We start from the raw sequence: 27,453 nt of genomic DNA on the forward strand, positions 1-27,453 counted from the left end.
GTGATTTGTGACTTAGGAGCGCGATCGGAATGGGTTTTGGAGTTGTAGAGAAGATTTATGCTTGAATTGGCGAAATTGATATTTTGGCAAATTCCGGTTGATAGGCGAGATTTTGATATAGGGGTCGAAATGGAATTTCGAGAGTTGCAGTAGCTTCGTTGTGTCATTTGGGATGTGTGTGTAAACTTTCAGGTCATTCGGACGAGATTTGATAGATCTTTTGATCGAAAGCATAATTTAAGAGTTCTTGGAGTTCATAGGCTTGAATCCTATGTTAAATTGGTGACTTGATGTTGTTGTAAGCATTCCGAAGTATTGAACAAGTTTGAATGATGTCATGGGATGTGTTGGTACAATTAGTTTGAAGTTTCGGGGGTCCTAGGTAGGTTCCGGGATGTTTTAGGCCGAAAATCATAGCTGTAGCAGGTCCAGGAGGGTTGCAGGCCCCGGAACTCATCCACGCGGTCCGCACAAAAATGAGTGCGCCCGCAGTGAGTGCTGTGCAGACTGCACAAAAGCGGGCGCGGACGCGGTAGGTGTTGCACGGACCGCACAAAAGTGGGCGCGGCTGCGGTGAAGAACCTTCCCGCCGGTCCAAATTCGGAAGTTCATATCTTTTTATCTACAAGGAATTGTGAGGTGATTCCAAAACGAAAGTTGTAGCCCTTCTTGTCTAGTTTCCATAAAGGTAAAAATACTGCAATTTGGACATCTGTAGAAAACGTTATGGCCAAAATACTAAAGCCTGTCACTGCAGAGGAAGGCATGTGCGGCCGCGATCATTTTTGCGCGGACCGCACTGGCTTGTGCTGACCGCGGTCGATTTGGTGCGGCCCGCAGTAGTTGTAATCTGAGGGGTACCTATAAATACAAGGTTTTGTGTTTTATTTAATATTTTTACCTAGAGAGCTCGGATTTTGGATAGATTCGACGCGCGTGGAGGCCAATTCGAGGAGCAAAGACGTCGCGAGCTAAAGAATTAGCCAGCTCGAGGTGAGTAATAGTTGTAAATGATGTCTTGAGGGTTTGAAACCCCGGATTGCACATCGTAGTGCTATATTGAGGCAAGATACGCGCTGGATGATGAGTGTGGGGTCTTTCACTACTGGGGATTGTGACTTGGTCCATCCCGATTGATGATTTTACCGAATATTTGACTGAAATTTATTTGTTATCATCATGATTTGGGCTAATTGTCATATTTGGACTTTGTGCCAACTATTTGAACCCTTCAGGGATTATTATCACTGTTTCCTCACTGCTTGACTTATTATTTGAACTCGGTCCTGTTGATATCTATTGTTTTACAAACTCAACCATTTTTACTCAGATTTGAAACTTATATGATATTTCTACATCATGTTTTGGGCTGAGAACTACTTTTTTACTAATGCCCAAGGGGCTTGTGATGATTTTTGGACCGAGTGAGGTCGAGGGCCATATGTGAGGATATGCTGAGTGATATGAGGCCGAGGGCCTGAGATACTTTATATGCCACGAGGTGTTGAGTGATGTGAGGCCGAGTGCCGAGTGATGTGAGGCCGAGTGCCGAGTGATGATGCCACGAGGTGGCTTGATATAGCGCTTGGGCCGTAAGGGGCCCCTCCGGAGTCTGCACACCCACAGTGAGCGCTGGTACCCATTGTTCTGAGTGATTGATGTTATGCCCGAAGGGCTCATATGAGTGATTGTGAGGTAGCCCGAGGGGCTGATACTATTTTGAGAGTGAGCCCGAGGGGTTGATACTGTTCTGAGTGATTGATACTGAGCCCGAGGGGCTGATACTATACTGAGAGTGAGCCCGAGGGGCTGATACTATGATGAGCGATTGATACTGTGCCCGAGGGGCAGATTTCTACTTTTTATTTACCTGTTAAATTATTGGTTTTACTTGTTTTAAAAGGAATATCATTTGATTTCTTCACTCATTTACTGCTTTAAGTGATTTTTATTGCTTGATATGGAATTGCTTTGTGCCTTTACGTATTTTCATACTTTCAGCCATTATTTATAATTATTACTCACTGAGTCGGAGTACTCGCATTACTCCTTGCACCGTGTGTGCAGATTCAGGCATAGTATAGTCCGCACCTGAACGCTGATTCCATCCAGGCTAGGCAGTGATTTGGAGTTACAAGGTAGCTGTTGACGTCCGCAGCCCTTGTCTCTCTTATCCTCTATCATTTATGTTTTCTTCAGACTGTTGTATTGGATTCTGTACTTTGTAGACCTATAGCAGATTCTGTAGTAGCTCATGACTTGTGACACCCCAGTTTGGGCTATGTCGGGATGGTTCTTGCGGTTGTTATCGTTAAATTCCGTAATTTATGAGTATTATATTATATGTTATTACTGTTTATGATGATTAACTATTTAAAAGAGGTGTTCTGTTTTGCTCTGGCTGGCCTTGTATTTACGAGAGGCGCCATCACGACCGGGTTCGGTGGTTGGGTCGTGACACACACGTTTTTGTGCAGACCGCACTAGCGGGTTCAAAGACCTGCAACTTCTGGTTTTAAGTCTAGAACATCCCGAACCTACACGAAACTCACTTGAGCTCTCGCAACTCCAAATCAAGTGTGCATACTAACTCAAAAACATCATATGGACCTACTCGTGTAATCAAATCATCAAAATAACATCACGAACATCAAATTAAGTCTCGAGATCAATGAAATTTTCTCAAAACTTCTTTAAACATAAATTTTGCGATTTATGTCTGAATCACTTCACCTGACATCCGTTTTTCACCAAATTCCACAGAAATGTCGTAAATCATATATAAGACCTGTACCGGGCGCCGAAACCAAAATACGGGACCGATACCATCATGTTCTAATCAAATTTAATTTTAAATTTCTTTAAACAATTCCAGAAAAAAAATTTCTTTAAAAATTCATTTCTTAGGATTGGGACCTCGGAATTCGATCCGGGCATACGCCCAAGTCCCATATTTTCCCATGGACCCTTCGGGACCGTCAAATCATGGGTCCGGGTCCGTTTACCCAAAACATTGACCGAAGTCAAATTAGCTCATTTTATAATCAAAACTTATCGTATTTCACAGATTATCATATTTAAGTTTTCTGGCTCACGCACGGACTGCACACACAAATCGAGGTGATTCTAAATGAGGTTTTCAAGGCCTTAGAACACGAAAATTTCGTTTTAAAACAAGTGATGACCTTTTGGGTCGTCACAAATCCAGATTTTTTACCTTAAGTTTGACCAATTTATTAATTGAAATAAAGTTGTAAGGATTGAAGATTATAATTTCGATGGTATATTTTTAAGTTTAATATGTTAAATTTAATAATTTTTGCTGATGCAACTCCTGTTGGAGTTCTTATTTTGCTCATTTCCTTAAAATTATGCTAGAAAAACTACTTATTAATCCATATAGGCCAGTATATTATTATGGAGATGTGTAAAACAGTGGAAAATTTTCTCTTGAAATCAAGAAATAACTGAATAATTACTAAACTTTTGTGGTTAGATTTGTGAATATAATCCAGCATAATGGAGAGAAGTGTAAAATAGTGCAAAATTGGTATCTAGAATAAGTTAGTGGAATTAAATAATTTAAAATTTTGTTTCCTGTATATTTTGCTGGATGTATATATTGCGAAACCATAATGTCCCTACAAAAGACGTGCACAATCTAGATTTTTTACCCTAAGTTCGACCAATTTATTAATTGAAATAAAGTTGTAAAGATTGAAGATTATAATTTCAATGGTGTGTTTTTAAGTATAATATGTTACATTTAATAATTTTCGCTGATGTAACTCTTGTTGGAGTTCTTATTTTGCTTATTTCCTGTAAATTATGATGGAAAAACTACTTATTAATCCATAGAGACCAGTATATTATTATGGAGATGTGTAAAACAGTGGAAAATTTCCTCTTGAAATTAAAGAAAAAACCTGAATAATTACTAAACTTTTACGGTTAGATATGTGAACACAATCCAGCATAATGGAGAGAAGTGTAAAATAGTGCAAAATTGGTATCTAGAACAACTTACTGGAATTTAATAATTTAAAACTTTGTTTCCTGTATGTTTTGCTGGAGGTATATATTGCAAAACTATAATTTCCAGAATTTTATACTGGATGTTCAGAATCCAGATTATTAACCTAAGTTTGCTGATACAATTATTGTTGGAGTTCTTATTTTAGTTGCTTTCTGTAAATTATGCTGAAAAATCTAGTTATTAAGCTATAGAGGCCAGTATATTATAATGGAGATGGGTAAGACAATGAAAAATTTGTATATACTATAATTTGCTTGAATTAAATAATTTAAAAGTTTGTTTCTTGCATATTACTCTGGAGGTATATCGCTTGAAAGTATAATCTCTCGTATTTTCTACTGAATGTGCACAATGCAGATTTTTTTTAGCACCAAATCAAGAAACAAAAAAAATAGACTAATAATTTGAAAAACAAGAATACCGAACAAATTATTCGGGATTACAATCAATTTTTCATATGAGCCAATGCAACTTTATTGTATATAATCAATCATTTTTTTCCTGTATTTTCTTGCATAAGGATGAACTACAGCAGAATTTGTGCAATTTGTTCTATTATGCCCATATTTTTTGCAACGACCACATCTTGGTTCCTTCTTGAATTCTGTACCGGAAACATGTCGATTCTTCTGTCTTCTTCCTAGCATTACTTTTGCATCTGGAGGCTTAGTGATTTTTTATTTAACATTGTCTGGTATAACCCATATTGTTGAATCACCTATAGAATTTACTTGTCCTCCATATGTTTTCAACCAAAAGTCCCTTGAATAATAGGTTGAGCAAAAGGCCGATGTCTTTTGATATATACTGCCAATTGCAGCAATTGCATGTTCACAGGGTATCTCATCTAGCTGAAATTTAGAACAATCACATGTTCTTTTGTCTAGATCAACAATAAATTCCATACCCCCTTCTTTTACATTGAATTTGAGTCGATCAATGGGCAATACTCTAAATTTAAAAGTTGGTTTAATTTTTTCTTCCAATGTTGCTTCTGCCCAATTTGATATCTCACGGAATATTCCTTCTGCAGTTATCCTTCTTTCATAGAACCAGCTTTGCAATTTTTCTTGTATGAAATCCATCATTGTTAAAAGTGGCAATTCTCTTGCACGTCTCAAAACATTATTCATTGACTCAACAATATTTGTTTTTAACATATCATATAGTTGTCTTGGATAATGTGAACGAGCTCATCTTCCTGGTGGTTCCTCCATCAAATAATTGAATGTTTTCTTATCAACAGCAGCTATTTGGGACATGAAGTCATCAAATTTTGATTGAAGGTATACTCTTCAGCACTTTGAAAGAGGTTTATTACAGTGTTTCTCACTCTTCTTTGCTTTAGATTCTTTTCTAAATGATATATGCAAATACCATGGTAGCACTCAGGGAAAACTTTTGCAATTCCATTTGTAATGGCCTTGTGTCGATCTGACAAAAACTTTAAATCTTTACGAATCCCAATTGCTTTTCTTAATTCTCTGAAATACCATTCATATGATTCGTTATTCTCTGAATCCGCTACGCCAAATGCTATAGGGAATATCTGGTTATTTGCATCTTTTGTGACAGCCACTAACAGAACACCTCTATATTTATTTTTTAGAAATATTTCATCAATAGCAATAAGTGGTCTACAATACTTCCACCCAGAAATTGACGCCCCATACATAAAAAATATGTAAACAAACCTGTTAGATTGAAAAGTAAATAACATTCAGGTATACCATATGACAAGCTGAATAGTAATAACATAGTGGACAATAACCTTAAAGACAACAGACTTCCATTAAAATATACTGAAATCAAAGAAAACTCAAGTATTATATACTACATTAACGATCATAATAAAAAAAAGAAGACAAATAATCACTCAAAAAAAGTAATGACAAATAAAATAAAGTTCTAGGTTAAACAAAAATCATCAAGTATAATATACTGGAGAGAGAAAGCTGACACACGGCAGACGTCCAGTAAAATATACTGGAATCAAACAAAACTCAACTATGCTATAATATTCATCCAGTATAACATACTGGAGGACCTACATTTACACAAGATTTTAGCATAATATACTGGACAAAATTTATTACTAAATTCAATAAACAAAAAACATTAGCAAAAACCATACTCAAAAGACAGATTTCCCGTAAAAAAATATTGCACCATATTTATATATAAATGAAACAATATTATAATCAAAAATAAGAAATTTACCTGTTTTCTGCATCTCTCTGAATATTAGTATATGATCCTGGATTTTTTTGTTCGATCATATATAAATATGATGGCAGTTGCTCATAATTTTTTCCAGTTGTTCCTCTTAATAAAGATACCCTTTTTGAATAGAATGCCATGCTTTTACATAACCAACATCTTTTCCATGTGCTCTTTTCATTTCTAAAATGACAAACTTAGGCTTTACTTCAGTAGTTATGTCCCTTAATTTGTCAATCATATAATCTCTAATCACATTTGAAGTTGATTGTCTTTGATGTGCCTTTCTAATATCAACCGAGCACTCATGTGTTCCCTGAAATTTAACTATTTTAAAAAGTTTTGATTCCTTAATTCTTGAACCTCGAACAGTCCAACCATACTTTTCATCAGTACATAGCAAAGAGTATCTCGTGTTACTTGACCTCTCAACATAGAACTCAAAGTGCTCCTTTATAACTGTGATAATAGGCTAGATTTATGTAATTTGGCGATTGTTTATGCCCCAGCTTGATTATGTTTCACTGCTAGGATATAGTTAAATGATGTTAAATTGACTGTAAATGTGAATTTCACACGTTGCATGAGTGTGTAGCATGTATGAGGACTTAAGACTATGATTGGAACTAAATTGAAGCAAGAAAAGCCCCTAGGAGCTGAGTACATGGGAAGACGAGAGAAAGAAGTGATGAAATGAAGACCTGGACTAGCGGCCACTAGCGCGATCGCGCTATCCCAGATGGTCGAGGCAGAATGATAGGGCATATGCGCGGTCACTAGCGCATCCATTAGCACGACCGCGCTAGCTAGTTCTGGAAAAGTAAATTTTAGGGGTAAAATTGGAAGTTCGGGGGAAATACACCTAAGCTATAGAAGGTCTAGCTCTTCCAAGGGAGGATTATCAAGGTTTTCATAGCTTAGTTCAAGGCAATGAGAGGCAAGGAGGACAATTCAACATCGAGTTCTTCCTTTCTTCCTTTTGTTTTTACGATTTGTGATGAATTTGAATGTTGTTATGATGAACCCTAGTATGAGTAGCTAAATATTTATTCTAAGGCTTTGATGGAACCTATTGAAGAATGAACTTCTTGTTATGTTAATATAGTTTGCCTAGTTTAATATCTATTTGTTCAACTATATTCTTGTTGTAGCTAATTGATAGGATCCTCAATTATCTGTGCCTATTTAATGTGCATAACTCGGGAGAGAGTGCATATTTAGGTAACTGTTGAACAACATCACTCCCAAAATATATGAGGGATCAATAACTGAGGGTTTAAAGGCGGGATTAGGGATAACGAAGCCTTGGGTGCAGTCTAAAATGAGCTGTAACAAACAAAGACAGCTAGCTCATCTTGGGAGAGTGCGTTTAGTAAATTATTGTGATTACTTGGGAGTGATTTACGGTAATAAGAGTACTCATGATTGATAGAGATAATTAGGTGAATTTATGTGAACCATAACCGAAAGGGATTCCATCAACAGGGAAAATCATAACCTTAGAACCTTCTCTTACTTGTTTACAACTTAATCATAGTTAGTTTTCAGTTGCTTATTTACATTCATTCTTAGTTAGTAGAAACATCTTCAATTGTACTTCAGAACATTTGTGAAGTTGATTTCGTAGAATTTAGTAAGCCTAACGAGAGTAATTGATAGGTTAATTTCTTGTGGGTTCGACTCTGGGCTAAATACTCAGATTATATTTGCAACGTCCGCGTGTCCTTTTTATAAGGCATAGTTGGGCGTGATCAAATTTTGGCGTCGTTGCCGGGGAATTAATGGTGTTATCAATTACAATTGAAAGAAATATAAAAACTCTTAGCGTAGTCAGTCTTCTCTACACCCAATCTATACATTGAAATTTTAACGTTTGTTGACTTGGTTTGTACAGGTGCATGCGTAGAATCGAGAACTGGTGAAGTATTTGAAGCATTATCAGATCCCGAGAGAATTTTCAAGGCCTTGAATCGGGCCAACCGGAAAAACAAACATCAACAAACAACTGAATAATTCGAACCAGACATGGGGGATCACGAAGTAGACCCAGCTATACCAGTAGCACCAGAGGCTGCTCTCTATGACTGGGCACAACCCACAGCTGAAAATCTGGCCACAGCAATTGTAGTCCCACAGATACATGCTAAATTGTTTCAAATCACGAATAACATGCTGCACTTGTTGCAAAACAAGAGACTATTTTTGGGGTCACAAGTCGAAGATCTCCAATAGCACTTGAAGAATTTTCTGTCAATCTGCAAAATCTAAAGGCAGCCCAACATAACTCCGGAAGCAATCAAGCTGTTATTGTTTCCATTCTCAGTGACAGGAGCTGCCCAGACCTGGCTAAACTCACTCCCCATTAATTCCATAACAACTTGGGAGGAGTTAGTCAAGCAATTCCATAACAAGTTCTACCCACCCAACAAGTCTGCTCAACAAATTGATGAAATTTTGAGTTTTAAACAGAGACCAATGGAGACACTGCATGAAACATGGGAACATTTCAAAGGGATGTTGGTTATATGTCTGCATCATGGTATCCCAGATCTGATGTTGGGGCAGCGGTTTTACATGGGATTGTCAGATAGCATGAAGAACATTGTTGATGCTTCAGCTGGTGGAGCATTTTTGAGCAAAACATGGAGAGAAGGCCAGATTCTGCTTGACAAGATGGCACAGAATTCGGGATGGACAACCAGGAATGCACCGATCACTCCAGTGGTTCAATCAGTGCCCTTAGATCCATCCAACTCTATGGCTGAAAATATAGCCACCTTATTGACACAGATGAGTATACTCACCAAAAAGGTGTAAGAGTCAGGGCAGAAGCAGTAGGTACACATCGTAGATACTACCAATGAGGCTTGTTCACATCTTGCATTATTCAGCCAATTGGTAACTAGTGGAATGCAGAACATGATTATCATCACTACCTTGAAGACATGAACTATGTGTCTAATTATGGAGGCCAGATACAGGGTGGTCAGAATTGGGGCCAGCAAAATCAGCCATACAGGCTAGCCCAGCCACAGTTCAATAATGGGAACATGGAAGGTATGAGACCTCCTAACAATATGATGCCTTACCCAAGGCCACAGAGATATAACAATCAGAATCAGTAGTAGGGGTATCACCCTCCTCAGCAGCAGCATAGCGGACGACAGAAAGATGGGTTTGCTAGACTTGAGGCAATGATGCAGTAGGTTATTGGGTCTAATGCAATAATTAGTGAGAGAGTAGATGCACATGATTCAGCTATCAAGAATATTGAAGTGCAAATGGGCCAAATTTCGATGTCTCTGAAAAATCGTCCTCATGGGACATTACCTGTAGACACCCAGATAAATCCAAAAGATCAAGGCCCGAAGCAGCTGATGACAGTGAGTCTACGTAATGGCAGAGATTTGGATGTAGAGCAAGAGAGGGCTCAAGAAACCAGATAGGCTGAGACACTCATACCAGTGCCCATTGAGCTAGATGAGTCAACAAAACTGACAGAAGTGACAGTCCAGCCTGCCCAGGAAGAAAATAACATTCAGATTGAGAATGAGAAAGAAGCTGAGACGACCCAGGAAGCAGTAGTTGAGGTGGCAGCTGATAAAGAGAAATCCAAAATCATTAGGAAGAAGATAACTCCTTCTACATTCCCTCAGAGGCTAGCTAAGTACCAAAAATAGGAGCAATATAAGAAGTTCTTGGAGATGCTGAAACAAATCCAGGTAAATATTCCCTTGATATTATTTGAAAGAGATGCCTGGGTATGCAAAAATGATGAAGGATTTAATGTCCCAAAAATTCAATTTCCAAGACTTGGCCACGGTGACTCTTACTCAGACCTGCAGTGCAGTGGTCACTAGACCAATTGCGGAGAAACTATCTGACCTAGGGAGCTTTACAATTCCCTGCACTATTGGTAATTTTGCTTTCTCTAAGGCACTTTGTGATATAGGGGCCATCATAAATCTTATTCCCTAGCGATTTATAAGAGGCTGAGGATTGGAAGAGCTAGGCCCATATCTATGTTGTTGCAACTAGCTGACAGAACTGTAAAGAGACCCTCTGGTATCTTGGATGACGTGTTGATTCAGGTGGGGAAATTTGTGTTCCCTGCAGATTTTGTGATCTTAGACTGCAAGGCAAATGAAGAAATTCCCATAATTTTGGGAAGGCCGTTCTTGGCCACTGGGAGAGCTCTCATTGATTGTGAGACTGGGGAGCTCAAGATGAGATTGAACGATGAAGAGATAACATTCAATGTGCAGAAATCTATGAGGCGACCCAGTGAATTTGCCAATTGCTCTCTTATTGATGCCATGGATGTAATCATAGAAACTGATGATGAGATGCTGACTATTGAGGATCCTCTTGCTGCATGTTTGATGAATTTAGATGAGGTAAATGGAGAAGAACTGGCAGAATGGGTGTTGGCATTAGAGGGTAGAGGGTTCTGGGATAGAACTCTTGAATTTGAGCACTTGCACTTAGAAAATAGAGAAACTCCTCCAGCCAAGCCATCCATCGAAGAACCACCAAAGATGGAATTAAAGCCACTGCCCGCCCATCTCAGGTATGAGTTCCTTGGACCTGACTCTACATTACCTATTATTATCTCATCTAGTTTGTTAGATGTGCAGGCACAACAACTCTTGTGGTTACTCAAGGAGTGTAAGATTGTCATCGGGTGGACCATGGTAGACATAAAAGGGATCAGCCTCGCCTACTGTATGCATAAACTTCTGCTGGAAGAGGGCCACAAACATTCCAGGGAACATAAAAGAAGGCTAAACCCCAACATGAAGGAAGTGGTAAAGAAAGAAGTGATAAAATGATTAGGTGCGGGAATCATTTTCCCAATCTCTAACAACAGCTGGGTTAGCCCGGTTCAATGTGTGCCTAAAAAGGGTGGCATGACGGTAGTCAAAAATGATAAATTGATCTTTACGAGAACTGTCACGGGCTGGAGAATTTGCATGGATTACAGGAAGTTAAATCTAGCCACCTGGAAAGACCACTTCCCACTTTCCTTCATTGATCAGATGCTGGACAGATTGGCAGGGTGGTCACACTTCTGTTTTCTGGATGGGTACTCAGGGTACAATCAGATCTCCATTGCACTAGAGGATAGAGAGAAGACCTCCTTCACTTGCCCGTATGGCATTTATGCCTTTCGGAGAATGCCCTTTGGCCTATGCAATGCACCCGCCATATTCCAAAGGTGCATGATGGCCATATTCACTGACATGGTGGAGGACATAATGGAGATATTCATAGATGATTTCTCAGTGGTGGGAAATTCATTCGAGGAGTGCCTAATAAATCTAACGTGTGTGCTGAAACGGTGTATTGAGACCAACTTGGTTCTTAATTTGGAGAAGTGTCATTTCATGGTATAATAGGGCATAGTCTTGGGGCACCGGGTGTCAAGCAAAGTAATTGAGGTGGATCGTGATAAAGTGGATATGATAGCAAAGTTTCCCCCTCCAACTTCAGTCAAAGCAATCAGAAGCTTCCTCGGGCATGCTGATTTCTACCGGAGATTCATAAGAGACTTCTCAAAAATTGCTAACCCGCTCTGTAAGTTGTTAGAAAAAGATCACCCCTTCTTGCTTTCTGATGATTGCAGGGTAGCATTCGAGGAGCTGAAAAAGAGGCTAGTCACAACACCCATCATTGTTTCCCCCGACTGGGAGCAACCTTTCAAACTCATGTGTGAAGCTAGTGACTACGTAGTGGGGGTAGTGCTGGGACAACGGCAAGACAAGATAATGCATCCAATCTACTATGCCTTTAGAACGCTGAGTGGAGCCCAGTTGAACTACACTGTAAATAAGAAGGAGATGTTGGCTGTGGTGTTTGCTTTCGACAAATTCAGATCGTACCTGATTGGCTCTAAGGTAATTGTATACACTGATCATGCAGCTCTCACGTACTTGATTGAGAAGAAGGAGTCTAAGTCGCTCCTAATTCGTTGGGTGTTGCTACTGCAAGAATTTGACCTTGAAATTCGTGACCGTAAAGGCACAGAAAACCAAGTCACTGACCATCTATCACGACTTGAGGGAGCTGAAAACTCAGTTGAGGTTGAGGACATTCTGGAAACCTTTCCAGACAAGCAGCTTCTCGCTACTAGTCTTGAGGAAGTGCCATGGTATGTAGACTTTGCAAATTACCTGGCCAGCGGTATAGTTCCCTATGATCTTTCCTCTGTACAAAAGAAAAAGTTTTATTGTGACTGTCGCATGTATTATTAGGATGAACCTTACCTATTTCGAATATGTGTTGACAATATGATCCGGAGGTCTGTCCCTGAGATAGAACAATCTTCTGTTTTGCAGGCATGTCATGCATCAGCGTATGGGGGGCATTTTGGAGGAGTCAGGACAGCTGCGAAAGTGCTAGAGGCCGGTTTATTTTGGCCTACAGTGTTTAAAGATGTGCACCAATGGGTGAGGGGTTACGATGAATGTCAGCGAGGGAACATTTCTCGTCGCCATGAGATGTTCATGAACCCGATTCAAGAGGTAGAAGTGTTTGATGTCTGGGGGATTGACTTCATGGGACCCTTTGTCAGCTCCTTTGGCAATAAGTACATACTTGTTGTTGTGGATTACGTGTCCAAATGGGTAGAAACTGCAGCGTTGCCCACTAATGATGCAAGAGTGGTGGTGGGATTTTTGAAGAACATTTTCACCCGTTTTGGGACACCGAGAGCTTTTATCAGTGACGGAGGCACCCACTTCTGTAATCGAGCCTTTGAGAAGCTGCTGGCGAAGTATGTGTGTGTCATAAGGTGGCAACACCGTATCATCCGCAGACAAGTGGACAGGTGGAAGTGTCTAATAGAGAGATAAAGAGTGTATTGGCCAAGACAGTGAACGCCACAAGAACTGATTGGGCAAAAAAGCTAGATGATGCACTCTGGGCTTATAGAACTACTTTTAAAACACCAATTGGTATGTCACCATATAAGTTGGTGTTCGGGAAGGCCCGCCACTTGCTAGTGGAACTTGAACATAATGCTTGGTGGGCACTGAAACAGCTGAACCTAGACATTGAGGTTGCGGGCACAACTAGAATCACTGAATTGCATGAGCTTGACGAGTTCCGACATCTTGCTTTTGAGAGCACAAGGTTGTACAAGAAAAGAATGAAGAGGTTACACGACCAGAACATTGTTGAGCAACATTTCAAACCCGGGGACATGGTATTGCTCTATAACTCAAGATTACGGCTTTTCCCTGGTAAGCTTAAATCATGATGGTCTGGTCCATTTCGAGTGGTCGAAGTATTGCCTTCAGAGGCTATAGAGATTGCCTCAGAGAAAGACTCTCACACATTTAGAGTCAATGGGCAGAGATTAAAGGTGTACATAGGCATGAAAGTACCAAAGGAAGTGTCAAAAACCCATTTGACGGAACCTCAGAGGTCGAGCGAGCCTTAAATGCGCTTGTTCGCGTCATGCCACGATGTTAAATCAGGCGCTGCATGGGAGGCAACCCATTGAATTGTTGTAATCGTCGTGCCACGACATTAACTAAGGCACTTGTTGGGAGGCAACCCAAGGATACTAGTAGTTGTTAATTGTGAGTTTTTAGGAAGTGCTAACCAATGCAGGTGACAATGGGCGGGTGATTAGGCCATCGGAAGTGGTAAGAACAGGTGGAAAACATGAAAAACACTTTTCCCAGGAGCACGCCCATGCTACAGGTCGCGCTATGGGCCGCGCATATGGGCAAGCATTCTGCCTAGGCTCAAAAATACTAGCGCGCCCGTGCTATTGAACGCGCTACTAGCGTGATTGCGCTAGAGGCCGCGCTAGTGGCCGCGCAAATCGATGAGTGTTCTGCCTGGACTAGCGCGGCCGTGCTACGACCGCGCTAGTCCTACCCACATATATGCATTTTTGTGTTTTTTTTATTTATTTTTTATTCTCATGTTAATTTTTTATGTAGTATAAATTACCCCCCCCCCCCCTTACTTCCAAAACCAACGCCCTAAAAAAACAAAAACCCTCCCCAATCCTTCTTCTTCAACATCCCCCTTCTCCTTCAACTCTCATCTTCTTCAAAATTCCCACCCCTACTTTCCCCAAGTCTCAAGCACACAACCCTCTCATCTTCTTCACTTCTCCTAACAATCTCCCACTACAGGTATACCTTCTAGGTGCCATTTTGTTCTTTTGTTTTTTTTCTTTTTCTCTGATTTTCGTTTTTATTTTTTATTTTATTTTTTTTATTTTATTTTCATTTTTGTTGCTCTTGCCTTTGTTTAGTCAAAATTTGTAGTAGATGTGTAGTAACTGTAGATAGAATGGTTGGTGGAGTTAGAGCGTGAATTAATTGTGCATGTGGGTACATTGTGGTGGTTTTGGGGTGGTCAAATGCTTGGAATGGGTTGTGAGCACCTAATGCCCACAAGATGTTTGTGGAAAGACCTCTGTGAACATAATTATGTAGTTGTGACCACTTATGCGTGTGAAGTCTAAGTAATCGCATTGTGTCACAATTTTGTATTGGGCTGTGCTAATGTGATCCCGTTTTTCAGGTACTATGGCTCCATCTCGGAAACACCGCGCCACAGGTGCCTCTTCTAGCAGCCAAGCTGGCTCGTCCAGGACACGCGGGGCAGCCCCTGCACGCCCATTTGATAGTAACAGATTTGTCTCTACCAAGGCTCAAGACCGCTTTGCGAATAAGGCCTCTAAAAAGCTAATTCGAGAGATGGGAATTGACATAGGATTGGTTCAGCTACACTGCCCTCACATGTACACTGAGCCGGTGAGGCAGGGGTTGCAAACTTTCATTGACGAGACAGGCAAGGGCAATGTAATAGTTCTTAGAGAGTTTTATACCAATGTGAAGGAGCATGACAATGGCGTAGTCACGGTGCGCCGAAAGGCGGCGAATGCCTCTGTTGAGGCTATACGGATGACCTACCAGCTGCCCCCTCCTGTGGACCCTTATGATGACTATTATGAGGGGTATGGTCGAGGACACACATAGTGGGTGAGATTCTTTGAAATGATCTGTTTACCTGGGAAGGAGGTGATCTGGATGAAGTATGGTGAGAAATTTCACTCCTCGGCACTAACCTTTGAAGGGAAGTTTTGGTTGTATATTATCAATAATCATCTGATCCCGTCCCTCAACACTACGGAAGTGAATGGCCCCCGAGCGGCCTTGATTTGGTGCTTCATCAATGGTCACAACTTCGACGTGGCCAAAGTAATTCAGGAGCAGATGTTCATCTGCTGTCCAGTCAAAAGGTATGGATTCTTTTTGTCTTCTTTGGTCACTAACCTTTACAGGCAATCTCGGGTGCCGAAAAATCTGGCGGTGGATGGGCTGGTGCCAAAAGACCGCAAGTTTCGGGCTGACAAGGTAACCACGGGTAAGGAGCCGGCGGCAGTAGGTGGGGAGGATAGTAGTGGCTCTGATGACTAGGAGGACGAGGAGGCTGGGCAGGAGGACGTGGGGACCAAACCACAGGTCCATGAGCAAAGTGCAGCAGCTGCAGTACCATCTGATACTGCAACACCTTCACAGCCAAACCGTAGTACCCGCATGACCGCTTTGGAGCAGGATATGGCTGGGTTGCGTACCTCAGTCACTGATTTGGGTGCCCGCGTTGTCGCAGTGGCTAACCAGCAAGTGAAGTCGGAAAAGAAATTCTTAGGCTGGCTGAGAGCTTTGGGTCATGCTTGCCATGTGAACCCCGACACCGACTCCGATCAGGAGTGATATTTCAGGGAAGTTCCTTTACCTCACTATTCTTTAACTTTTTATGCCATGAGGACATGTCTACATTTTAAGTGTGGGGTGGAGGATACGTCGATGTATATATGTATATGTAGCAAGTTGACTGGTTGATGTTTCTTTGTTTCTCTTTGATTGTTTTTGGTGTTTTCAGTAATAGTTTCATTAGGTAATTTTAAAGTAGGTAAGTGACTTATCCCGACGACAGGTCTCTTTCAGCGGGGTTCTTGAGGGACTAAGTCGATAAAAAAAAGGGAATATGGAGACCTTCCTAACGACGGATCCTTTAGACAATTTTCTTGAGGGAAGTAAGTCTAGAGAAAAGACCAAAAAGATTTTTTTTTTGTTTTAGGTAGTGTAGTAACTCCATCTTGATTTTTCTTTAGGACGCGGTTCTTTTCCAAGGGTTTAGCTTGAACCGGGTATAGGTAGTTTTTGGTTATTTTGTTTTAGTTAGGATTAATGGGCTATGAGCTGAAATCGAAAGAGAAACTCTTAGCGTTGATACACCTGAACACAATAGACACTAGAGTGTAACGCTTAATATCAGTGGTTGACTCTTGCTAAAGTGCCTTAAAAATTATATGTTTGTCACTGACTTGAATACTCAGAAGAGAGTGTCTTGATAAGCCAATCTGAAATGAGTCATATGCCATGTGTGTGTGAGTTTTACCGTGTTCCATGATTCACATTTGATGCCTAGAACTTGCCCTGTGTGTTTGCAAAGCGAAATAGTAGTTTCATTCAGTCTTAGAAGTGATATAGGCATTTCTTCATTAAGCCAGACATATAAAGTAAACCCACTTAACTGTAATACATCTTAATTAACCCCGTTGAGCCTATAAGCCTGTTTTTTTGGCAACCACGTTGCGAACCTTACCCAATTGTTTGGATAGCCTTCTGTTTGAACCTGTTACCTCCCATAAGCACTTGAATGGTATTGACATTATGCAAAAGCAAAAGTGTGGGGTGGTGGTTTGATTTTTGAGTGGAACCGTTGAAATAGAGAAAATGTGCAGTGTTTGGAAAAGTAAAAGAATAAGCACCACGAGAATAAAAAAAGGAGTAAATGTAGTAATCGATAAGTGGTGATTTGTTATAATTGCACCCAATGGATGGAGTTGTTGTAAATTAAAAAGTGGTAGAGTGTTTGGTTGACATAAGTATGGTTTTGAAGGTTAATGTAATTGTATTAAAAGTGCTTAGGGAGGTTAGTCACTATATCCAAATATATCTTACCAGTTCCTTAGCCTACATTACAACCAAGTGAAGTCCTATTGAGTGGGCTCGATTAGTAGAGTAGTACACTACGGGCAAGCCTATGGTGCATCTTTGTGGCATGTGAATGTTCTTTTTGAGAGTGAGTGAATTCTGTCTATCCAAGTTCCGAATTGTTCTAAATATCATTATACGTGGAACTACTCTCTTGTGTGATGTGAGGGCATGTGGTTCATGAAGGAAACGCAAGTCTTGACTTTTGTGTAGAGTAGTTTGAGAAAGTATGAATATTTCACGGCACGTGAGAGTCGATTTTTGGGGTGAAGATTGTTCACTACTAGGCATAATTTATGTGATTTGTTCTTGGTGTGATGCATTAGAGAATAATGCTTAGTGAAGGAACCTCTATAGAGTGTGGTGGATTGCTTGAGGACTAGCAATGATTTAAGTATGGGGTGTTGATAATAGGTTAGATTTATGTAATTTGGCGATTGTTTATGCCCCAGCTTGATTATGTTTCACTGCTAGAATATAGTTAAATGATGTTAAATTGGCTCTAAATGTGAATTTCACACGTTGCAGGAGTGCGTAGCATGTATGAGGACTTAAGACTATGATTGGAACTAAATTGAAGCAAGAAAAGCCCCTAGGAGCTGAGTACGTGGGAAGACGAGAGAAAGAAGTGATGAAATGAAGACCTGGACTAGCACGGCCACTAGCGTGACCGCGCTAGCCCAGATGTCGAGGCAGAATGATAGGTCACTAGCGCGGTCACTAGCGCGACCGCACTAGCCCAATTCCAGACAAGTAAATTTTAGGGGTAAAATTGGAAGTTCGGGGGCAAATCCACCTAACCTATAGAAGGTCTAGCTCACCCAAGGGAGGATTATCAAGGTTTTCATAGCTTAGTTCAAGGCAAGGAGGATAATTCACCATCGAGTTCTTCCTTCTTCCTTTTGTTTTTACGATTTGTGATGAATTTGAATGTTGTTATGATGAACACTAGTATGAGTATCTAAATATTTATTCTAAGGTTTTGATGGAACCTATTGAAGGATGGACTTCTTGTTATGTTAATATAGTTTGCCTGGTTTAATCTCTATTTGTTCAACTACATTCTTGTTGTAGTTAATTGATAGGATCCTCAATTATTTGTGCCTATTTAATGTGCATAACTCAGGAGATAGTGCATATTTAGGTAATTGTTGAACAACATCACTCTCAAAGTATATGAGGGATCAATAACTGAGGGTTTAAAGGCGAGATTAGGGATAACGAAGCCTTGGGTGCAGTCTAAAGTGAGCTGTAACAAACAAAGCCAGCTAGGCATCTCGGGAGAGTGCGTTTAGTAAATTATTGTGATTACTCGGGAGAGATTTACGGTAATAAGAGTGCTCATGATTGATAGAGATAATTAGGCTAATCTATGTAAACCATAACCGAAAGGGATTCCATCAATAGGGGAAATCATAACCTTAGAACCTTCTCTTACTTGTTTACAACTTAATCATAGTTAGTTTTCAGTTACTTATTTACATTCATTCTTAGTTAGTAGAAACATCTTCAATTGTTATTCAGAACATTTGGGAAGTTAATTCCGTAAAATTTAGTAAGTCTAACGAGAGTAATTGATTGGTTAATTCCTTGTGGGTTCGACTCTGCGCTAAATACTCAGATTATATTTGCAACGTCCGTGTGTCCTTTTTATAAGGCATAGTTGGGCGTGATCAAGCTGCTAAGCAAAAACATCTAATCAAAGCATTTTTGTCTTGAAAAACAGATCCGAGTTTTACATCATCCAATGATGCATTTTTCTTTAGTATTATTGATGGGGATTCTTTTGCCTTTCCTTTTGCTTTCCGTTTTCTTCCTCAATAGTGTCTAGTGATTCAATTTTTTGATCTTCCACAGGAATTACAATTTCATTTTCCATTGTAATGTTATAAATTGGCATCTCTTGCTCTTCTGCTATTTGAGATATCAGCATCACTTGTTCTTCCTGAACATATGTAGTTCTGTGCAATAATTGTTGATTGTCAATTTCCATTATTGGATTACCTTCTGGTTGTTCATTTTGTATTTCTGATATCAACAACAAATTTGGAACCTTTATAGTATGGATCGTTTTTTAAAAGCATCATACACAAGGTGAGATCTTCATCTTTTGTCACTTGTATTCCCTTAGCAGTACCTAGGTTGATGTTAAGCCATACTTTTGCTTCAAACTTGTTGTTGTCGAACTCTATAACTTGAAAAGTTTTACTCATGCATTCTTCAAATGAAGTCTTATCATTTATAAGAAGAAGCTTTGTGTTATTATCTAAGTACTTGTAATCTGCTGTCCATTTGCCATCGAATGCGATAAGGAAGAAATTTGTATGCAGCATGTATTTAATGAACCCAAATAATTAGATATTTAGAAGTAATACTGTTAAAAATATAACTCCAGTATAATAAGCTGGAATTATTTGAGATATCCATATTAATAAAGCAAATTCCAGCTTATTATGCTGGGGTTACTGCAGTCACACATACTTCCAGTAGAATATACTGGAAATGTCTAAGTTTTACATATTAAATTAACAAACATCAAGTATTCTATACTGGTGTTTTGTTCTATACCATTTTATTTACAAATATTTATAGTAGTTTGGATGAAAGATACTTCTAGTGTAATACATTGTAGCTTTTTGAGTTTTGCAGATTAATACAAAAAGCTCCGGCGTATTATACTTGGTTTTGTTCATTTTTGGAATCAAGCACTGTAAAACAATTTTATGAGATTTTTCCAGTATAATAAGCTGGAAGTATCTCAGCTTTAGATATTAATTTAGAAAGGTCCAGCAAATTATACTGACATTATGTTTTGCGGGATTTGAACAATGTAGATTTTATTAGTTACGATCTAAATTACAGAAAAGAAGGTATATAATACAAATAAGCACAGATTAACGCATTGAGAAAATTAGACATTAATACAGATTAAAGCATTAAAAACAAACCAGAAAATTCGAAGAATCAAAAATATTTACTGATACTTTGAATTTTCTGGTTTGAATTACAAAGAGAAGAATCATAGATTATCACAAATCAATTTGTGGTTGTAGAAGAAATTCAAACTAGGTAAATTCAAATAATCAGACAAATAATTGAGAGAACTTACTTGGATTTGCAGATTGACACCGCAAGATTGTGCTAAAGAAGAATATGAGGTCAAGTCGCGTAAATTTAAAAAATAGAGTAGGAGTATTTTAGTCAACAAATTGTTACTGTGCTAACTTCGCGGCTAAATATCGTTGACCTTTGATTTTGTGGCTAAATTTGATTGACGAGGCGTAAGACTGGTCATGTATAAATTTTTCGCTTCTATTGCTCCAATTCTAATAAGGTAAGTAACTAAATATTTCTTTCATTAATTAAACTACATAAAGGCTTAAATATGTGACATGACCTTGCATGATTTTAGTTCGTACTTAATGCGTAGTAGTCTTAATCGAAAATCCTTTTCAAGTTAATTAATTAAGTTAAAAAAGTAAAGCATAATAACACAATATCCTATTTTATTGGGTGTGAGAACAAAGTTTCAAATGGAAAATAGAAAGGAAAAAATAAGTTACTTATAAGAAATTGAATACTCTTAATATGTGAGGTCTTTTAAAAAAACCGTGCGGGTTTACTCCAAAGCAATCAATATCACACCATATTAAAAATACTTTTAGGCCGTTTTAGACCAACAACTCATATCAGAGACCATGGTTTGGCGGGATCAGTATGGAGATCTTCGGAGTGATGGCGCAGGACCAGCTTAATGCCTTTGCCCGTCTATAGACTGGTTTACTACTTTTACCTGTAACTTCAAAGACGCATACACGGCCTCTCCGCTAGGCTTCGGTAACCATAAAAACTTGGATCATGTGGGTTGCACATAGTCAATCTCCAAGTTAGCCCATTAATGGTGATGAGTCATGTGAAACTTATTTCAAAGGAGAGATTATTGGGTGTATGTGAACAAAGTCTCACATAGAAAGTAGAAAAGAAAAATAAAATACTTATAATAGGAAAAAATAAAAATAGTCTGATTTACAACTGGTAACTAAAAAATAGCCACAATTTCAAAATCAATTGAAATTTAGCCACTTTTTCATATAAAGATAAAATCTAAACAAAAAGAATCTTAAAAATTAGGAAAAATTCCAGCATAGTCTGCTGGAATATGAATTTTTTATATATGAGATTTCAGCTTAATGTGTTAGAGTTCCAACATAATATGCTGGAAGTTTATATGCAGGAGCTCCATAACCCAGCATATTATGCTGAAACTTTCCATGTTTGAGCTAAAATAGCAGTTATTTTTCAATAACTTTACAAATGCTGGCTATTTTTCGATTACTTGTCCGAAAAGTGGCTAGCCCATGCTATTTTCATCTTATAAGGAATTGAATACTCTTAATGGTGTGGGGCCTTTTGGAAATAACGTACGGTCTTGGTCCAAAACGGACACTCTCACACCATATCTTTGTATCGTTTTAACCCAACATATCCAAACGGAAGTATCTTGTGCAGGTTATAAATAGTGAACTGATTAGGTGATCCTGATATTCCGTTCATCTTCAGAGAGCAAAACGAAGTTCTGGGCAACGCAATGCATTTAGCGCAAAGATATTAAAGGAGTTTCTTCTACTCTTACGGCGTTTTTAGAATGTCCTCAACTCTTAAAACTCACAGCAATATCCTTGAGGTAAGTTTACCACTATTATAACACCTTAAACGCCAACAACTCCATAGCTATGCTCATCTAATTAGTGATATGTAATGTATACATTAAAGATAAAATTTACTCAAAAGGCGGAGCCAAATTTGAAACTTATGGGCTCAGTATTCTAATTCTTTTAAGCTATTGAGTTTTAAATTAATAATTTGTGCATAATTCAATAATTTTTTAAGACAAATATATGATTTGGATAAAAGTTACTGAATTCAGCCGAACCCATATTTGAAGGGTTAGCTCTGCCCCTGAGTTTACTGACTAGTGACTACTAATTACTTCTGTCCTTTTACCTCTTCTAATCTTGATTGTTATTGCATGCAGTTGTAACGTTGAATCCTAAGTTTTAAACATGAAAGTAGCAGTGGTTGGGGCAGGGATAAGTGGACTGGTTTCTGCATATGAATTGACAAAAGCTGGTGTTAAGGTTGTGGTTTATGAAAAGGAGGATTATCCCGGCGGCCACTGTCAACGGCGTTGATCTTGACCATGGTTTTACAGTCTTCAATCGGGTAAGTACTTTTTTAAAACGTTTGACCAAGTAGTTTTTAAATTGATTAGGCAAATGATAGGTTCATACATATTATTATTTATTGTAATTTTTAGTGAATTTATATATATTTATGCTCCACGTCAAATGTTCAACTGAAAGTGGTACCAATATATTGGATCCGCTTCTACTTGCGTAGGTATTAAGAGACTTTAAGGTGACCCAAATATTTAACTAATTTAATTAGCTGTATAATGTTCCAAATAAGTGTCAAGTAAGATAATATCAGGAAAAACTATATTTGTGATACAATAAAATTAAAAAAAACATTGCTAAAGGTAAATGGTTTCAATTACTTTCTCTGTTTCAATTTAGATAACATATTTTTTTTACTCTGTTCTAAAAAGAATGATACATTTTTACAATTGAAAATAATTCAACTTTAAACTCTTTATTTTACTCTTATGAAAAAAATTTATAACCAGACAAATATCATAGTCCCACAAAACTTTTACCCCTTAAACTTTTAAGAAAATATATTTCAATTTTTTTTTTCTTAAACTCCGTATCAAATCAGACTAGCTCATATAAATTAAAACGTAGGAAGTAAACTACAAAATCCCCCTCTTTCACCCTTAAAAATCTTTCCTTTAGTGAACGAAGAGACTCGTGAAATGAGCGAGTCAAATCCAGAATGAGCTCAGTCTACTCACAAATTAAAAAAGGCTAAATATAACCACTTAAATTTAGTATGATCTGTCAGTTTTTCACACAAATTTAACTAGCGGCCATATAAACAACTCATCTCGTGCAAGTGTCTTTTGAGCACATTCCTACGTGGCACACAGCCCGTTGCTTATTACTCCTTTTCTTTCCATAGGAGGTACTTTTTTTTTTGTCTCTTCTAAAATAAATAATATATTTTTATATTTAAAAATAATTTAACTTTAAACTCTTCATTTTATCATTAATGTGAAGTTTTTATAGTCACATAAATGTTATGACCCTCACAAAACCTTTTACTAAAGGTGTCAAATAGGCGTGTTAGGTTGATTTTGGGGGATCAAAATGGGGGAGTCAATAAATGGGCGGGTCATTAGGCTGAGATGGACTGTATCAAGATGAGCTAAAACTGGGTCATAGCCTAACCCGCCCAACTCTTACCAAGTTTTAATTAATGTGTGTTGTTTTCTTATGATTATTTAATTATCAAATAAGACTTTTTTTCTTTTGTTATAGTCATATAGGAGTAACAAATCAAACATTAAAAGAATTATTTTTAAGATATTTTAGCAAAATTACTCATGGATCAATTTGGGCTAAATATTAGCCAACTTTAGATGGGTTAAGATGAACTGGGTCAACATAGACCGAGTTCAACAAATGAGCGGGTTATTAGCGTGAAAATAGCACGGACTAGCCAGTTTTCAGACTGGTAATTGAAAAATAGCCAGCATTTGCAAAGACATTAAAAAATAGCCATTATTTTGCTGCAACACGGAAAGTTCCAGCATAATATACTGATTGATGCAGCTATGTATGAACTTCCAACATATTATACTGAAACTCCAGCACACAGAAAGTTGATTGCATATCTTGTTACACCTTGTGTATTCGGCGTTATCATGCTGTAAATGGGATAATTCGGTAGGAAGATAATTTCTATGAGATATTTAAATGATGCGATAGTTATACGTTAAGATTGGAAGTCATTTGAGTTGTGATTAAAAATTCGACAAAGATCGCGCGCAAGTTACGGGTTTAAATTTTACTGGAATTTGGATAAAATGTTGATGACCTTTTCTCTCAATATACTGGGAGTTATGGTGTGTTCTACCTACCGAATCGAAGGTCTATGAGTCTAGTTTCCAATGCAACAAACCGTTCGTTAATACGACTTCGGAGTAGAGAGATATTAACATTTTCGTACAGGGGTGCACACTGTTACGGGAACAGTGTGCCTAGTCGGGTTTAGTCAAAATTTCTTTATTTAAGTCAATTTTTAAAACAGAACCCCTGCGTTTTATCCTCTCCAAAACAGAACCAAAAACCTAGGGATTTCCTCTCAAACTTCTCCCATCCATCTAGCCAAGCATAACAACAATTTAGTCATCCTCAAGATGGAGAACACCATGGTAGCTTCGGAATCGTGAATTCTTCGGTGTTTCACTTTTCATAGCAAGACTCCGTCTTGTAATTTCGAATTTTGAGTAATTCTGGTCACATAAGGTATGATTTAACTTCCTCTTTGATCTTTGTAAACTTCTACCGTAAGAATTCTTAAGAAATAGTTGAAATCTCTATAGAAATATTCTTGATTTTTTTTAGAAACCTCTCTTGATATGGCTTGATTGTTGGGGCTGTTCTATATGATTTTATTGTGTTGTTTGGATCTGTAAAGACATGGATGAAATTCTGTTGATGAGGAGATGTAGTAAAGTAAAATTTGGTGGTGTGTTGGGGGGAAATTAATCTACAAAAGAGTCTACAAATTCATGGCCACAAGTTGTTCGCGTAAATGTCTAAATGAAGAATTATTTAAGCTATGAGCTTGAATTTGATTTTGAATGGTTTGTATTATGTAGGAAATCATTCCTAAGGCTTTTGAGGTCTTGGAAACAGTATATAACTCCATCGACAAGGTATGTAGGGCTTTCGCTATACTTTTCGGCATGACTAGAATTCGAATAAACGTTTATCGAATTGTCTCGTCGGATTCGAGTTATTTCACCTTCAACTTAAAAAGATGCTTAGACCTAATCTTTTCTCATAGATTGCTTACTCTAGAGGATATCTATGAATTCTCGGATTTCCTTGTTCCTTGCTTAAAAAGAACTAGAGCCTTTTACTCGTTCTCCTTTCGACGTTCATATAAATCATGAATAAGTAACATTTACTTCAAAGGTACTCATAATACACAACTCTCATGTTCTTAGTACTTGTTGGCTCGTAGTTGAAAATTAAATATTTTTAGCCACAACCATGATAGTCGGGGAAGAATGATGATAGGCCACTTCGACTCTTCTTAGAATACGTCTTTTAAGGTTGGTTTCGCATTGCACCTATATAATTTATGATCTAGTATATGTATGTATTTACTTTCATTACCGAGCCGCATTATAGACGGCCGGGTATGACACATATTGTGTAACCACTGATCAGTTGGGATTACCGAGCTTCACGTGGCCGGGTACGATTCTACCGAGCCTTTATTATGGCCGGGTATGTTATGGATATTATAGCCCCACAGAGGGATTTATTATTATATAATGTGATATATTATAAGTAGCGATAGTGAACGACGGTGTCACGAGCATACATTTATATCCATGTTGAATTTTAGTTTCCTACCGAGGCTAGTTTCAGAATTTAAATTATCTCTATGTCTCTTCTCTTGTTAATTACATTTTTCATGTTACACTTGTCGCCCTACATATTCAGTACATATTTCGTACTGACGCATTTTTATGCGCTGTGTTCATGCCCACAGGTTCGAATAGACAGAGTGGTGTGCCTCCTCAGTAGGACCCCCAGGATCAGCGTTGGGTTTCGCAGTCCACTTCTTCGGAGTTGCTGACTTTGAGTCCATAGGTACTATTACAGATGTATATGTGTGGTTTTAGGCATGTCGGGGGCTTTGTCCCGCCTTGTTGAGATTGTCTTACACACTTAGAGGCTTGCAGACTAGCGGTCATTGTATATATATATTTTTCGTATCGCCCTATCGGCCTTCTGGATAGCTGTTATACTGTTGTTACAGCCTTGTTGGCCTAGTTTATATATATATATGTCGTGTTGGGCTCTTCTACCTGCAGGTTATTATATTTCGGATCATATCTCATGGTTGGTTCGCTCGGGCCTTCGGGCATCGGGTGCCAGCCACACCTCACAAGGTTGGGGTGTGACAAACTTGGTATCAGAGCAGGTCAGTCCTAGGGAGTCTACAAGCCGTGTCTAGTAGAGTCTTGTTTATGGTGTGTTGTGCACCACACTTATAAACATGAGGCTATTGGGCATTTAGGATTATTACTTTCTTCTTGATCTAGATCGTGCAATAGAGCCTAATCATAAGTGTTCATTCCTAATTCTCTTTTTTGTTTACCTTCTCAGTGATGCCTAACACTAGGAGACGACAAGTGGCTATGAAATTTATTCAGAGGTTGGACGAGGAGGCGGGAGAGGGCACAAGTCAGGTGCCACCTGCTAATGTAGATCAACATGAGCCACAGAATGAGGCTGATTCTCAGGCTTCCGGGGCAGTACCCCCACCACCCCCGGAAGGGCGTAGAGGAGCTAACATACCTCCAGTCCCTCTCCCAGTTGTTCCTGATCAGGACCTAGACATGCGGAGTGCTGTACAATTGCTGACTCGAATAGTGGCCTCCCAGGCCCAACACCAGACCTTCGGTATTGCTGATAGGTCCGTGAGTGCGAGAGTTCGAGACTTTATCAACTTGGATCCTCCAGTATTTACAGGGGTTGATCCTAATGCTGACCCACAGGATTTTCTGGATCTTATGCAACAGACCTTACAAATTATACATGCCACGGATGTTGAGTCAGTGGAGTTTACTTCTTATAGACTACGTGATGTTGCTGTGACATGGTATGAGACTTGGAAGCAAACTCGGGGGCCTAATGTGCCACCAGTGACATGGAAGGAGTTCTCTGAGGCATTTTTACAGCAATATTTGCCAATCGAGCTTCGAAGAGCCCGACGAGATAGGTTCTTACACTTAGAACAGGGTAATATGAGCGTTCGGGAATATAGCATGCAGTTCAACTCTTTGGCTAGGTATGCTCCTACGATTGTTGCTGATATGAGTGATCGGGTACACCAGTTTGTTAGTGGTTTGGGGGCACACTTGATAAATGAGTGCACTACAGCTTCTCTAAACCAAGGAATGGATATTGCCCGTATTCAAGCATATGCACAGGGTCTATAGGATCGCAAGAGGCAACAACG

At 38.8% G+C, this 27,453-nt stretch overlaps 2 protein-coding genes, 1 long non-coding RNA gene and 1 other non-coding gene across 4 annotated transcripts; 2 read left to right on the top strand and 2 right to left on the bottom strand.

Annotated features, from left to right (window-relative positions):
- Positions 1 to 4,713: 4,713 nt before the first annotated feature.
- On the bottom strand, positions 4,714 to 5,169 carry LOC142162024 (uncharacterized). The gene has a single exon (XM_075218324.1). It carries the CDS (start codon positions 5,167 to 5,169, stop codon positions 4,714 to 4,716), a length of 456 nt encoding a protein of 151 aa, XP_075074425.1.
- Positions 5,170 to 8,692: 3,523 nt separating this feature from the next.
- LOC142162480 (small nucleolar RNA R71) lies at positions 8,693 to 8,799 on the bottom strand. Its single transcript, XR_012693743.1, has one exon. It is a non-coding gene; the product is annotated as a small nucleolar RNA R71 (small nucleolar RNA).
- A 15,588-nt stretch (positions 8,800 to 24,387) lies between these two features.
- LOC142182515 (uncharacterized) lies at positions 24,388 to 26,267 on the top strand. The gene is made up of 3 exons (XR_012711322.1): positions 24,388 to 24,716; positions 25,073 to 25,129; positions 25,978 to 26,267. It is a non-coding gene; the product is annotated as an uncharacterized LOC142182515 (long non-coding RNA).
- A 133-nt stretch (positions 26,268 to 26,400) lies between these two features.
- On the top strand, positions 26,401 to 27,435 carry LOC142182658 (uncharacterized). The gene has a single exon (XM_075257014.1). It carries the CDS (start codon positions 26,600 to 26,602, stop codon positions 27,431 to 27,433), a length of 834 nt encoding a protein of 277 aa, XP_075113115.1. The 5' UTR covers positions 26,401 to 26,599; the 3' UTR covers positions 27,434 to 27,435.
- Positions 27,436 to 27,453: the final 18 nt, after the last annotated feature.

This window comes from Nicotiana tabacum, chromosome 7 (genome assembly GCF_000715075.1).
Source record: "Nicotiana tabacum cultivar K326 chromosome 7, ASM71507v2, whole genome shotgun sequence".
Classification (NCBI taxonomy): Eukaryota; Viridiplantae; Streptophyta; class Magnoliopsida; order Solanales; family Solanaceae; genus Nicotiana; species Nicotiana tabacum.

What these genes read in the sequence shown, in the direction of transcription:
- LOC142162024 (XM_075218324.1), bottom strand. Translation starts at nt 5,169, where the DNA reads ATGAATAATGTTTTGAGACGTGCAAGAGAATTGCCACTTTTAACAATG.
- LOC142182658 (XM_075257014.1), top strand. Translation starts at nt 26,600, where the DNA reads ATGCCTAACACTAGGAGACGACAAGTGGCTATGAAATTTATTCAGAGG.